General features: G+C 44.0%; 1 protein-coding gene across 1 annotated transcript; it reads left to right on the top strand.

The window, feature by feature from the left end:
- The first annotated feature begins 10,457 nt into the window (after positions 1 to 10,457).
- LOC147167701 (uncharacterized) lies at positions 10,458 to 15,141 on the top strand. The gene is made up of 3 exons (XM_086086210.1): positions 10,458 to 10,641; positions 11,854 to 12,343; positions 13,498 to 15,141. The coding sequence occupies exons 2-3, from the start codon at positions 11,860 to 11,862 to the stop codon at positions 14,010 to 14,012; spliced, it is 999 nt and encodes a 332-aa protein (XP_085942336.1). The 5' UTR covers positions 10,458 to 10,641; positions 11,854 to 11,859; the 3' UTR covers positions 14,013 to 15,141.
- Positions 15,142 to 15,899: the final 758 nt, after the last annotated feature.

Here is a 15,899-nt window from a genome sequence, read left to right as displayed (position 1 = left end):
ACCGGGAGCGAGTCTGCAGATGGGCTGCTGTGCAACATCTGCAGCTTTACTACGCATCTTTCCAAGAACAGGAAGGCCGCGCGAACCCCCTTTCACGCTCGTGTTGTGTTCGGGGCAGGGAAACGCGGAGGCGGCGCCAAGCGGCCTCGTCCGTCACGTGCCGAGCGGACGCCACGTCAACCGCGTCGGCCTGAGCAAACGAAGGCCCCGATTTCATCATGGGAGTTTCACCTTTCATTCCAGTTGGAGCTTCACTGCGCCTAATGTCTCCATGTGGCCCGGGATTGACTGGCGACCTGTTTGGGGCCACTTGCCCAAAGTCAGTCCCATGAAATGGACGAAGGGACGGTTGGGTGTCGTCGGCCAACACATTCCCGCCTAAATTTACAAGCAGTGTCGCCTTGCGTCCACCCGATCGCTGGTGACATGGTTGCACATTTACTCTCAGCCAGGCTTGCGGGGGTGCAGGGAGAAGTGGTGCAAAAGGTCAACCTTTAATGTCTCAGTGGTGCATACGAGGTTAGCATACCAACTGTTAGCATGTTAGCATTAAGTCAAGTTTCATTCAGAAAAGTGCTTGTCAGCTTGTTATGTAAAAACTCAATCGAGCTACTGTAGCGCTTTCTCTGCTCAGGTTGCTGGTTTGCTACGTGCTAGCATAGCAACTAGTGGTGATCATAATTGATCCGTGGTCGGTTGGGATCAGGCCCAATCCGCGGATTGATTAGTGGGGAAAAAAAGTGCGCGTTCACAGTTGACACCATTCAGACATGGAAAAAATACTCAACGACGTAACACCGCTTACGCTAAGGCTAACTTCAAAATAAAGTTGACCAAATAATACATTGACAACAATGAAAATAGCCTTAGTAGACTTTTACTTTGAAGTTAGCTGACTTCCCTTTTAGATGGTCAGGAGTTCTTTGACATTATTTGACATTAAAGTTGCAACCAACATCAACACAACACTATCCCAAATTCATATTCAATCGCTAATTTAGGACGCTAAGAAAACGCTAATTAATTACGCCGTCATTTGTATGATACGGCAGAAGTTGCCGACGTAAGTGGCTAGCAGCTAGCTGTTAGCATTACCAATGAGTGTCCGGCTGATAGTTGCTTACTTGAATTATTTTTCAATATTATGGACCAAGGCTACTTTGTAATTCTCTGTCCATGTTTAAAGTGCCCTAAATTGCACGTTGAGGTCTTTTTTTCAATGCCCAATAAAAATAAATGAAGACAAAGTACTATTTGTTCTTCTTCTTTTTTTTTTGCTGATCCGAAAACGATCCGATTCGTGACTCAAATTCGTGATCCGATCCGAACTGTGAAGATCGTCATCCGTTGCATCACTAATAGCAACCGTGTGCATTTTAGCAATTCATTTTCAGTAGTTTTATCAATAATATCCATCTGCCATAGCATTGATCATACTCAAGTTGATATCTTGCTGTATGCTAGCATAGCATACGCATAGCATTTTATCCATTCTCATATAGTCTCTTACTCTCGTCTAACAAGTGCTTTTTCCTCAGAAGAATGAAGGGGGCGTGTCCTTGGCTTCGAGCTCAGTCATGGAGAGAGGGAACCGTGTAGGAATGTGTGTGTGTGTGTAAACGCATGAGTGTGTGCACATTTGCCAAATAGGGGAAGAGTCAAAATGTGTGGACAGTCTCTGAACTTAGCGGCTAATCTAACACTGAAACCAAGCGGGACAAAAAGCGTGAACGGATGGACGTCCCGTAGGTTTCGCTAGCTCGTTTCAAACTGACTGTTGCCGACTGACAAAACAAATCCAGACGAAGGCGACCACGAATGCTAATGCTAAAAACAACGCTAACAGCAAAGCTCTCCCACCTTCACGTTGTAGCTCACGAGCGTCTTTATTAGTGCACGGGGAACTTGCTTAATTGCAAGAAATTCACCCGAAAGACTGTTTGCGTGCCTCAACAGGGGCTGCTGTTTTGCTTAGCAACAGACTCAAATGGAGCTGGAAACCGTCTGCATGAATGACTGAGGTAATTAGTTACTACCCATTTGCTCCCTTGACAGGACAAAGTACAACATGTGCAGATTATTTACATGCTGCTGTTTTGGGTAGCGACAGACTTCCAATGAGCTCCGCACGTGTGAAAACAATTGTCATAATTAGTTACTACTTGTTGAGTGGATAAAGGAGAGGCGTTTAATTAGTTTTAATTAATCTTAGCTTACATCAAGTGGAGATTGTTTATGTTCCGATACTGTAGGTGCTGTTGTTTTGGTTAGCAAAAGAGTTTAAATGGGTTCAATAGTTACGGTCCATGTGAAGAGTTGTGACCAGTTTTTTTTTTTCTTGATGGGCGTCAAGTTAGTTGTTGTAGTTTCCAAGAGGAGGCTGCTGTTTTGGCTAGCAAAAGAGTTCAAATGGGCTCGTGTGAACTTGTTAGTTGCACCCAATTTAATTATCTAGTTGGGATAAGGCAGGTGTTGCGTTAGTTTTCAAATTCTGTACAAGGGAGACTGTTTACATGCTTCAATGGGTGCTGCTGTTCTGGTTACTAAAACAGAGTTGCTGTTTCCTGCTCCCAGCAAGAACGAAGAGACCATGCAGCGCGGCGCAGAAACACGAGCGCGCCCCGTAGACGCGCTTTAAGTTTGTCCCTTTTCTTCTGGTTACCCTAAAAATAACGCGGGCTGGTAACACCACTCCACCGCACTAACCTCGCTCTCCCACTCCAGCTCGCCTCCTCCTCCTCCTCCTCCTCCCGGTCGTTCCTCAAGTTCCTAGAATCTCGCTGCGGTTGTTCTGGGATGCCGTCCGCGGCTCCACATGGAACTCGCATGTGCGTCATCTGATTGGCCCGATGAGCAGAAGCCGGCCTTCCTCATTGGGTTGCCAGTTGTCTGCTGCTTTCTCTCTCAAAACTCCCACAAATCTGCACATAAAGTCTTGAGATTTTCATCACATGATTTGTTTTCGCTAGAGCGCTTTTAACAGATTCAAGGTTTCAGGGTCAAAGGGCAAGGTCACAGCAAGGTCAAACTGAAAAAACACAAAAAAAAAGACTTACATTTCCCCAAATATTTATCTGATCCTCTAGCGAGCCACTCAGCGAATTAATTTTTTTGTGATCGCTTGAGGTCAAAGTTCACAGGTAACAAATAACAAATATTTGGGACAAACCACATCGAGTCATAACTGATTAAACTGATTAAAGGTCATGATTAGGGTATTCCATATGCGGAATTATTTTGTTAGTCTGCCCTCATACGTATGATGTCAAGATGACTAAAAATATGCTGACACTCAACGCAAAAACATTTGCCATTAATCGTATACAGTCAACCCTGTGACAGGCGAAAATCCCTTAGAGTTTGTATAAAAAAAAAAAAAAATAAATAAAAAAAATATTTTTTTTTATAAAAATTATTTTTTTAAATAATGATAATAAAGAGAAGGAAAAAAAACTTTTTCCTTTTGCTTGTAGTCATGTGCTATGGATAATTTGCAAGTAGTTGACTCGCCTTGTGATTTGCAAATCAGCGAGGGATTTACTGTATAATTCATCTTACTTGATTGAATTAAACCCTTAAACAATTACCCTCCATCCTTCACATGTGCTCGTCAACGTCACACCCTCGCTAATGTCGTTAGGAAGTGGGCCATGTGATGAGATGTTCAGAAACTACGGGGCGTGTGTGTGTGTGTGTGCGTGGGCGCGTGTGTGTGTGTGCGGTGGGATTGAGGGGGCTTAACCTCATCTCAGTGAGACAGTGTGTCATGCTGTTGTGTGACAATAGCAGCAGTGTGTTGCAGTAACACAATAAGTGCGACCGGGGGGGAGACTAAAATAATTACTTTATGGGCTCAAATTCACAATCACAAAAAGTTTGGGTTATTCGGCGTTGGGGGGAAGAGGAGAAGCGGCAGTAAAACAGGCCAAATAGTCATGGAGTCATGAGTAAGGCAAGTGAATGGAAATGCCAAAGAAAATAGCACTCTAGAATATTTTACTTTATTAGAACATATTGAAATAACATCATCAAATAGTAATCATTTGTACATCATAAGGAATTAATTGCACCTCCTGGCTTGGCCACCGGGGGCAGTATAACACAGACATGCAAACACAAACGAAGAGACCCACGAAGCTGCAGTAATATTAGACTCGAGTGTGAATTGATTGAAATGTGGTTGTGGTTTTGATTTTGGCGTCTTTTGAACCTTAAAGTCATATAATCGAAGAAATGTGATCAATGTGTGTCTTTAAGATGTTTAATGACACCGCAATGGGAGTTTACCGTAAAAATGAACACGCAGCAAAAATAATTACACGCATTGTATGTTTAAATGCAAGACATGCTTCGTTTTACGTACATCGCCAGCGCTATTGCTAAAGCCCGTGTGAAATCTCATTGGCACGCTAACTGAAAATTAAAACAAGAACAACTCGAGACAAGATCAAATAAATGCGATAAAGAGATAAGAGGGACGCTTATTCATGGTTTGAATGTGTGCAAAGATGAATTGTGGTTGCAACGGCGTGAAAATGCAAAGAGGCGTGAAGTTCACGTCATCCTTACAAAAGACATTTTCTACTTCACAAAAAAAGAATAGAGTGTTGAGTGGTTGAGTTCTGGTAGTTTAAAACATTTTTTTATTTTTATTAATTGTCATTTCAATATCAATCAAAAATAATCTGGATTATTTTTCCTCAGGTGTACAGCAACGTTTGTGTTCAATTATTGTTTTCTTACACAAACGCCGCCACGTAGATGCTATAGGTTAGCTTGTCTATGGTGTTTTGAATTATGTGTTAGCTTTAAGCTTAGTGCAATTTATTGTTTGTTGGTCGATACGCCTCAATCGGGTTTACAGTAAATCGGGCCGAGCGAGCGAGCGATCGCTCGTTGATTGCGCAATGCTAACAAAAACGGATGGCCAACGTTTGTCTGAAGCGGCGTGGCGCAACAACGCCGCAGTCCTCGGTACCCGCTTGCGACACTGGCGGTCGTAACGTTCCAGATTAGGGCTCGCTATCACTGAGCGGCAGAAAGAGGAAGAATGAGAGGCGGAGAGCGGCTGCCCAGGCCCGGGAGGCCCCTTCCTCTTCCGAGTCATGAATGAAGCGGCGGGCGAGCGAGCGAGAGAGAGAGAGAGAGAGAGAAAGAGGCGCTTCCGAGCAGACTGAATGGAGAAGTGATGCGCTTGCAGACTGCGGGAACATTTTGTATCCTGCAGCCTTCCTGTTGATTCACTCGTTCGTGTGTTGGGAACATAACCTCCGCAAAATAAGGTAGATTAGGGTTTTAAGACATGGTTAGGGTTTCAAAGTTACGGGTTACAAGCCAGGATTAGGTTTGATACGAGACGTACATATTAGGGTTGTGAAATTTCAAGGAAAAAGTTACGCTTTTAAATGAGGGACGGGCGAGTACGGCATTAAGGCAATTCCAGACTTATTTGAAGGTATCGGGTACTCGCGGAGCCTGCCGATACCAGCCATCGATATGTAAGGCAAAACATAATCGGACATCGAGTCCTCCTCGCCAGTCGTCGGCGCTATAATGTGGCAGGTTTGACACGATTGATGAATCATCGTCCGCATCACAAAGGAAGAGCTTTTCAGAATTTTCTGTCAATGTGTTAAAGGAAATTCAAGTATGAGAGGTACCAGTACTCGGTATCGGTGAGTACTCAAGAGTGAATACTTGTACTAGTATCGAGCTGAGAAAAAAAAAGTGGTATGAAACAAGTTCTAAGCCATGGTTAGGGTTCCAAGTTTGGGTTACGGTTGCAGACGGTTAAACAAGGGTTAGGGTGTAAAAGTAGGATTTCAAGATAAGGTTGGGGATTCAAGTTTAAGTTTCAAAACCAGGGTTAGACTTTGTTTTCAAGCCAGTGTTAGGGGTTTGAAGTCGGGTTGGGGTTTCAAGTTCAAGTTTCAAAGCAGGGTTAAAAATTCAAATGAGGCTTTTAAAACAGTGTTGGGGGTTTATAATTAGGGGTTTTGAGCCAGGATTAGGGTTTTGAGATCAGGTACGAGCGATGTGGTGTAAAAGTAGGGTTTAAAGATAGGGTTGGGGTTTCAAATTATGATTTCAATCCAGGGTTAAGGTTCAAAGGGTTTCAAATTAAGGTTTCACGTCAGGGTTAGGGGCTTGAAGTAAGGTTTTAAGACAGGCTTAAGTGATCAATTTAGGGTTTCAAGTCAGGGTTAAGGTCTCAAAGTTAGGTCTCAAGCCCAGGTTAGGTTTTAGGTTAATGTTGAGGTTCATGGCCACGTTTGAGTTTCAAATTAAGGTTTAAATAATTTATTCAAGCAAAGGGTGAGGGTTTCAAATTAGAGATTGAATCTAGAAATAGGGTGTCGAGTGAAGGATGCAAGCTTGTGTTAGGGTTTAGGGAGACTTATGGTTTCAATGTCGGGTTTTAAGCCTGGGTTAGGGTTTCAAGTTAAGGTTTCAAGCGATGGGCTGGGGTTTCAAATTAGAGTCTCAAGGCATGTTTACATTTTCAAAGTAGGGTTTAAAGTCCCCACGACCCTTGTGAGGACAAGCGGTTAAGAAAATGGACGGATGGGGTTTAAAGTATGGGTCGGGGGGTTTTAGGATACATCTTGATGCCCTTCGGCACATCCCATTACTGCCTCTCACAGGTCAGTGCGGGTAATGCGGCCGCTTTCATGAGCGGCATCTTCACCTTCATCCGCTCCACTTGCTGTTACACTCAACTTGCACCGGGGAGAAGCCATGCATGGCTGAGTGTTGAGCGCGAGTACAAGAGAGACGAGACTGCGTATGATGGTGTGTGTGCGTGTGTGTGTGTGTGTGTGTATGCGTGTGTGTGTGTGCGTGTGTTGTTGCTGATAGCACTCTGCGGATGAACCGTGTGTTTTCTGTTTACCGTTGATAGTCTGATCATCACTCGGGATTCACTTATCTGCCCGAACACAACCAACCACTGATTAACGCACACATGCATGCACACGCACACACACACGCACACACACACACACACACACACACACACACACACACAGATACTGTGCAACTGATTTCCTCTGTAATCCAACACATTTTCTTAACTGCAACACACATTTAAAAAAACAATAAATATAAAACAGCTCGAGAAAAAGTGAAAGGACATCGAACATCCTCGCTGGGGTTGAAGTCTGGCGAGATTTGCCAACGTTTTTTACATTGAAGTGCAAACGGTTTGACTTTTGGGCCATTGGACACATTTGATGAAGACAGACGACGTCATTGGTGGTGATTGGTGGACTTTGACTGACTTTGACGAATTTAACTCTTATAACTCTACTGTTAAAATGAGCCACTATCAAGTTAAAGAACAAATATTAGCTTTTTGCGATCAAACTTGGCACCAACAGACGAGAAACGACTCATTTTGACATATGAAAACAATAAGTAGGTGTAAGAATTGTTCTCTGGATGCTTTCAGAATAATTAGCATATACCACCGGGTCAAATGGGCTCAACTGTTTTTTTTTTTTTTTTCTGCTATGAAACTTCACATCAACAGAATAGAAGAAAAGGTTACGTTTGACATATGTTCAATAAAAATAAAACAAGGTTAATAAAAAGCTATAACAATGTTTATTGTGTTGGTTATGGAATGTTAAACATTCCGGGTCAAATTGACCCATTTTAAGAGGGAAAAATGATCAACAGTGTCCTTGACAGACAATTAAAATGGTTCACGTTGACAATATTTTTTAATTAGAATGTTTTAAATACCGGAATGCCTTTGGAAAATTAAACCCAGCCTGGGTCAAATTGACCCATTTTAAAGTTTAAGAACTACAAATTAATAGTTTTTTGCAATTAGACGTCATCAACAGACAATGAAAATGGACCATTTAACATGTTTGCATCGGCAACTGTTAATCATGAGCTAGAATTCAATATTAGGGCGTTGTTGTTTTTTTTTAGCCCGGGTCAAACTGACCCATTACAAATAGTAGTATTTTATGATGAAACTTGCTTTGGAAAAAAAAAATCTTTTGAAAGCTTTAGGATCCCCCCGCCCCCCCTTTTTGGGGGGGGTTGAAGGTTTAGGTGGCTTCCCTGCAGGGTCAGGATTTTAAAGTAAGGTTTGAAGCCAGGGTTGGGGTTTCAAGTTAGGGTTTTAAGCCTGGGGTTCAAATCTTAAACAAGGTTTAGGATTTCAAAGTAGGGTGCCTGGATGAGGGTTTTAACCAAGGGTTAGGGTTCAAATTTGGGGTTCCAGCCAGAGTTGAGGTTTCAAGTTTTGGTGAGCGTTTCAAAGTAGCATTTTTCAAGCCATGTTTCAAATGAGGGTTTCAAACTTGGGTTACATTTAAATAGATTAGATTTCAAAGTTAGTGGTGATGAGTTGACTTTGAAATGATCATCTTGACTGCAATGTCAACCGCATGGAGTCCTTCTGGTGGCGCAAAGACAGACAAATGCTCGCAAAGCCGTCAAGAATTCCTCGTCAGGCTCCACCCAAACCGCTGGAAGCCGTCACAGGAGCAACCCCTGCACGGTGGTCTCTGCGGCCACACGACGGGAATATTCCCGCGGTGGGGGGAACAATAGTTACAGGCTCGTCGCATTCCGCGCAACCTTGGGAAATTGCCAAACCAAACGCAGCTTCTCATTTCGGTCAGCCAACGCAAAAAAAAGAAAAAGTCCATTTTGGAATTTGATGAATCAATTGTGTGGAAGAATTTGAGTGTGACAATAGACGACTGGTTTATAGACAAACATAGTAGCAGCTGACCTTGAGGAGACCCAAAATGGAGCCCTGCGGAACTCCTGTGACCAACTGCGGGATTCCTAAAACTGACCTCTTATCTTAAATAGCTTTCTGGCCAGGAGAAGTCAAGGAAAAAAGGTTCAATTTGACATTTAAATGATGAGACAAATACGATGAAAGTTTAAGACCAGTAGGGGCTCGAAAACGGAGCTCTGTGGAACGCCTTCAACATACTTGCCTGTGTTCGGGTTTTGAATCAGAGTTTCAAACCTGGATTTGGATTTTAAAACAATGGTTAAGGTAGCAAGTTAGGGATTCAAAGTAGGATTTTAAAGTTTAGAGTTTCAAATTGGGTTTTGAGCCAGAGTAATCGTTTCAAAGTAGAGTAGTAGTTTCAAGCGGGGATGAGGGTTTGTAGATGATGGTTTTACACAAGGCTCAGTAACAAAGTGTAGTGTTACTTTCAAATTAGGGCTTCTGGCCAGGTTTAGTGTGTTTCAACTAAGTGAGGATATCAAGCCTGGGTTAGGGTTTCAAATTAGGGTTTCAACACAGCGTTAGGACTGGAGTTCAAATCGGTTTTAAATAGTGCTTTATTTTCAATTTCAAGACATTATCGGGATTTCGTATTAGGGGTTCAAGCCAGGATAAAGGCTCGAAAGTAGGCTTTCAACGGACCCTTCTGGTTTTTTTACCATGACGTGGACTCCTCCTCAGGATGCGCTCACATGGATTTCTCGGGATAGGAAGTCTGTCATTACGCTTTGGCGACAAGCAAACTCGTAATTTGAGGGGGAAGGATGGGAAGACGGCGACCGATCCGCTCTCGCTTTTTTGCATGTGTTTGTGTGTACGGTGTGTGAGTGTGTGTGTGTGTAGACGGTCGTGTGGTATGTCATCAACACACTGCTGTCACTGACTACTATGTTACACTTCTTATTGTAACTGTACTGTAGAAAGTCCGAAAAATTCCGCCTTTGGCACAAGTTTCACCAAGAGACACAAACCTAAGCGGATCTGTCTATCATGAAAGGGCACACGAAAAAAGATCCGAGGAAACATACAAGAAATTCAACAGCAAGTTGCACATTTTGGTTCCAAAGCAGCCTTGTTGGATGAATTCCAAGACCAATCAAATCCAGCAGACCTTCGCTGATTCTTGAATCAGCATTTTCACATTGGTCTGAACAGTAAAACACACAGTAACTAATCTGCCTGCATGTCTGATGTGTCTAACAAACCAATCAGAATCGGCAGAGAAGTCGAAGGGTTAGATTAGGACTAATTTATTGGAGCCAAACAGTTACAGTACCTCAATACAAGTGAACGGAAGAGATGGTAGGGGACTCCCGGTTAAAGATGGCGGCTAGGTCTGCACGCTATAAAACAGTCAAGGCCCCACCTAGTGGTTATTTATCTCTATGACAGCCGGCATCTCCTCTTGGTCCACGTGCGTCAGTATCCTCATTTTACCGCCATCCAGTTCCTGGAATCCCAGCCCCTCATATGTATCCCTCCGCCGCATTAGACGAGCTAGACTCGATTTGCGCGATAAATTGCACACAGACGCATTCGACGCCGGTTTTCCCGCTAGGACTAAACAGCAAGAGCAATTTATGACGTATCTGACTTTATACATCGCGAGGACGTTTACGCTCGGTGGTCTGTTTGGACATTTTGGCGCGGTTGTCTGTCGCGGAGGGACACCGGCGAGTCGCGCTGATAAAATAGCACTGCGACTCCCTCGGCCACGCCCACTGAGTGAGGTAGTAGCTGGTTTGTAAGGATTTCCGCACCATGCCGACTCCTTCCCGGTGTCAAGAAGAAGTCGTCGTCGTCTTCGGTTCTCCAGCGTGGATTTGTACAATTCGTTGAACCTTCAACTATCTCAGTCCCTTCGAAAGTGCCGGGTAAGAACGCGTCTTCATCTTTTGTTTTTTTTGTCTAAATGACAAGACAGGAATATTATCCGTATGCAAACCCTCATTTGGAACTGGTCATATTTTAAATTAGCTGCTAAATTACTTTAAAAACACTTCACTGCCAGGTAATTTTGGGGCATCTGTGAACGTGTCATATGTTTGAGAGTAGATCGGCATGTGTGTGTTTGTTTAAATAGACAATATAACGTTCTCGGACCTGTGTGCAGGACGCAGTTTTGTCATCCACATGGCGTTTGAGCCATTGCGGAGGTGTGCGTAACCTATTTTACATGCTGCTAAATTGCACAAAAAACACGCGACGATATTTTAATTGCGTGCCAATTATGTTCGCGTAATGTTTTCGACAGTAGATCGGCGTGGCTGTGCTGCGTTTAAAACGAAATTTAAATCGCACGGGTTGCTCCCGTTCCCACGCTGCAAGGGCGTTCAACTCGTGTTGCAAAACCCTCATTTAGTAAATTCGCACGCTTTAAACACACCGCCTTCTTGCGCTCGAACCCCGTCCCCCCCCTGCTAATTGTTTGTCACCTATGTTTGTGTAACGTCTTTAAGTCTACAACGGCTTGTGTGTCGTCTTTAAAAAAAGAGCCTAATTTAAAAGAAAAAAAAAATGCCCCACGTGTCACGTTTCCACGGTGCGCAGGGGCGTTCTTGAACTCTGCAGCACACAGTGTGGCTTTGTTGTGCATCGCAAGCATGCTCCACATCCAAGCGCCATGCGATTGTGACATGCCTTCCACGCCCTGCAGACAAGCGATGTGTGTTGCTTGTCAATGGGTGCAAAATGTGCTGTCGGGCTTGTGTGGCGTTTGCTCACTTAAGTGTGAAATTACTGAGCCCCAGACATGGTGGTGATTGGGGGGGGGGGGGGGGGGGGGGGTTTAATTAGTGGCCACAACAATTATAATTAGAGATAACATGCACACAAAATGCGCATTTGTGACTATGAGATTTTAAACAGAATGACATTTTTCGCTTCACAACAAGCAGTAGTGAACTTTATGTTGCTTCCAGTTAAAATTTAGTCATTTGACCTTTTATGTGGCCACAAAGTAGCATTTTGTATGCACTTTATATCGAGTCTGACAATTAAAACAAACAAACAAAAAGGTCTGGGGCTTATGTTAAAAAAAAAAAAACAGTCCATAAAGCTGTTGTTTTTGTCACTCACCCCTGCAGGAGATCATGTATATTTCGGAAAGAAGCATGGAGTGCCTGCCGCAGGTCTTCTCCAACTTTGATGACGACTTCTGCCAAAGTTTGAAGGACCTCCAATCATTGGCCACGCCCTCAGATTCGCCCCTCATGAAGGCGGGCCTCTCCAAGGGTGACCAGCTGAGCTTTGTGTCCGATATCCTCCTGGAGGACGGCGACATGCAGCTCAACTGGAACTGCGCCTTCTTCCACTCGGACGATGACGACGATGGCGGCGGGGGGGGACGAGGGCGTCCCGGGTCCCCCGCGGAGGAGGAGAGCCTTTGGCGGTGCCTGGCGTCTGACAAAAGCCTGGAGGAGATGCTGGCCGACACGGACGCCGGCATCTTCGAGGGGCTTGCCGGCTCCATGCTGGACTGCCAGAACCCGATGGAGAGCCAAGAAACGGGCGAGGCCGCCTCCGACTACTGCTCTACCGGTGGCGACGGGTCCACGTATTCGTCCAGCGACTCGGGTGAGAACAAATTGCTCACATGCGCTTTCCGGCACAATCGTTTATTTTTTATTTTTTAAATTTTTTTTAATGATACTTTACTCGTTGAGCCATTTTCAACAGGAAGAAGAGAATATTTTGCCTATAATTAAGGTGATAACGACACCGATACCTTTTTAAAAACTAATTTTGAGACTTGCTGTCAACTGAAGATGACATCACCTGTGCTGAGGAAACTGGTAACGACCAATCATGGCTCAGTTTGCTGACCAAACCCAGAAAGCTGGTGAGCTGTGATTGGTCGTTACCTACTTCCTCGGCACAGGTGATGTCATCTTCAGTTGACAGCAAAATTAAATCAACAAGTAAACGATCATCACATTAATCGACAACTATTTTAATAACCGAGTAATCGTTTGGAGCCCCTTTTTTTTTTTTAATTGTCCAAATCCTCTGATTTTAGCATAACAGTAATTGTTGACTGACTTCTGTAGTCCTTCATGAAAGAATACTTTTTATTATCATCTGGGTTTAATCAAAATAAGTCATTTACAAACATCTGTTTTTACTTTGGAAAACAATGACTGAACTGGTAACATAGTACAACATCAACCCCCCCCCCATTTTTTTTTTTAATCGCTATACAAATATGAAGTACGAAATAACCACCAATCACTTTTTAATAAACAGTAATCAAAAAAAAAAAAAAGATTTCATAACACAGTTTAATGCAAAATTTAAATGAATCCGATTAGCCAATTGAATAATCGCTAGATTAATTGTTTCTAAAAATATTCAATAGTGACAGCAAGTGGAAAATGTGTTTTTAAAGGTATTAATATTTCATGAAAAATAATGGAAGTTATCAAATTAATTCTGGACAAATTCTGAACTTTTTACTGCTGAAAATGACTCAATGAGTCAAGTATCCCTTTAAAGGCAGTGGGCGGGTCTTAGCTGGTGATTGACAGCTTCACAAGTGTGTGTGCTCTAATTCCTCCATTTTAGGCTTTCCAATTAAGGGGTCATTAATCACGGATTAAAAAAACGAGTGGCATTAAAGGAACTTTAAATTAATCGACACCCTAATAAAAATGTTTTTTCGAGTACTGTGCTTCCCACTTTTCCATCGTGCATATGTGTGATGAAAGCCTTACCTTTTTGTTGCGTGGCAGATGAGGAGATCGACGTGGTGACGGTTGGCCGCCGCCCCTCCAGGCAGCAGCAGCAGCAGGACGACGAGGACGAGGACGAGGACGAGCGTCTCGCTCTCCAGCGCCACCTCTGCGTTGACATCCAGCTGCAGCACAACTACGCCGCGCCTCCTCCCGCTTCCCCGCCGCCGTCCTGGTCCAGCAAGCACGCCCGCCGCCATTCTCACCCGCACGCGGCGTCGCGGCACCTGCCGGAAACGGAGGACGAGGGGGAGCGGCGTCGGACTCACAACGTGATGGAACGCCAGCGCCGCAACGAGCTGAAGAACTGCTTCGAGCGCCTGCGCGACCACGTCCCCGAGTTGTCCCGCAACGACCGGGCCTCCAAGGCGCTGATCTTGAAGAAGGCCAGAGACTGCGTCCGCGGCCTCGGGCAGAAAAACCGCCGGCTGCGGGCCAAGCGGGACAAACTGCGAGCCAAGCAGGAGGAGCTCAAAGCGCGGCTGCGGCACCTCCGCTTGCCGGTTCGCTTGTGAGAGAAGGGAAGGTGAGACCAGGACGGTTTGGGTCGACACGGGACTTTTTGGACATTCGTGTCATTCAGGTCTTGAAATGTTGCCTTGTTTGGTCCAATTTTGTTGGCAATACTTCTGCAGGTCTGAATTTTTTTTTAGGTACTCGTCCCTCGAAAGGTTTCCATCCCCCGTAAGAAACGTACTCGTTCAGAGAGAAGGTTCTTGTCACAAGAGGGTTTCTTGTCCCGGATAGAGAAGGTTGCATGTCCCGAGAGACGGAATGTTTCTCGGCTGGAGCGCATGATGCCTCCATCCGAGCGAGGTCCCGGCCAGAGAGGGGTACGAGTCCAAAGGGAAGGTTTCTCATCCCACGAGAAGGGAAGGGAAGGTTTCTCATCTCCAAAGTTTCCTTCTTCCAGGAGAGGTCAAACGCTTTCGAGACCTGAGCGAGTCGTCGGGTTTCTGTCCCTGAAAGGTTTGTGGGCCCCGTGTAAGGTTCTAGAGGAAGGGTTTCCCGTCCCCGCATGATTCTAGTTGAGTCCAAAGCATCGTTCCAGACAGCGACTTTGTCTGACGAGTTGCAGGAAAGTTCTTGGACACACTTGTGAAGTCAATAAAAGGAGAAGGAAGGCTACAATTGGAAAAAATGAACGACTTTATATTCAATTCAAGATTTAATTGGCCCTTCTGGAACGTCAACATGTTTGAAAGTAGGGTAGCATCTATTCAGGGTTTCTTGTAGCCATAGCAACCAGTGATCCCTCCACGCCGTCAGGTTCTCTGCAACGCCTTTTTTTTTAAAAATGTAACTGTCAGGAAGTTGTTTTTGTTCAAGCGTGCTTAAAGCTCAAATGTAGCCATAATAAATCTGAATAACACTGTGATGCTCATTGTGGTGACAAGAGTTGTTTCCTCCCCACTTCTTGTTGTTTGTTCCCAAAGCAAACGTCAGGTGTCAAATATCGAAGCGCCACAGACCTCTTCCCTTATTATGCAATCTTCCACTCGGTTGAAAGGTCAATAGTGTCTTAATAACATACTGTAGCATGCAGACAGCACATTCGCAGCCAATTTTGTTTTGGGTGTTGTCTTCATCATCCTCACTTCATTTTCTTCATGAACGACAGTCAAATAAATGTTTGAAAACATACTTAAGTAGAGACTTTTTCTTTAATAATAAAAAAAAAACGTGAATGCAAACTTTCAATGCTTTGAACCAGTGCTTATTTTACTCAACGTGTCTTCAATTATACTCACATAGTTACAGATGTTAAATTGCTGAAATATAGAGCACTTCCTACCTCAAAACCTTCCAGACATCCTTCTTTCTTTCTTCTTCCCTTCTCTTTACTACCATTATCTTTTCTTCCATCCTTCACTTTCATTTCTTCCTTTTGACCTCACTTCATTCTTTTCATACCATCCTTGTATCCTTCCTTTCATCCCATGCTTCTCGTGTTCATACTTATCGACCGCTCCTCTTTTCCATTTTAACGTCCTCATTCTCCTTTCTTACATAAGAATTAGTTTTAGCGTGTATAGTTATCTTCTTTTGGCCGAACCTGATTGTTTCGTGTCAATGTTCGTGACACCGCATAAACAATTTGATTGGGCAGACATGTAAGGAGAAGAAAACACGCGCGCACGCACACAACCGACAGATACCGTAATCTCATTTCCAGTACGAAAGCAGCCCTGGAGGAATCTGCTGACGTCACATTGACGGGAAGTTACTCACCCAGCGTGTGTCGCTTGAACAGGAAACGGGAATGACAACACCACCATCTTGTGGCCAACGAATGTCACTGCAAATCAAAACAAAGCGCATTACAAGCACAAGGCGATTCCGAAGCGCTTTGCAGAGGTTAAAACATTTACACAATAAAGCACTAACTTTATACAATTATT

This window comes from Leptonotus elevatus, chromosome 10 (assembly GCF_054856555.1).
Source record: "Leptonotus elevatus isolate MCC_2025b chromosome 10, RoL_Lele_1.0, whole genome shotgun sequence".
NCBI classification, from domain to species: Eukaryota; Metazoa; Chordata; class Actinopteri; order Syngnathiformes; family Syngnathidae; genus Leptonotus; species Leptonotus elevatus.
The sequence above is the reverse complement of the archived record's forward strand: the minus strand, read 5'-3'. Positions and strand labels throughout refer to the sequence as shown.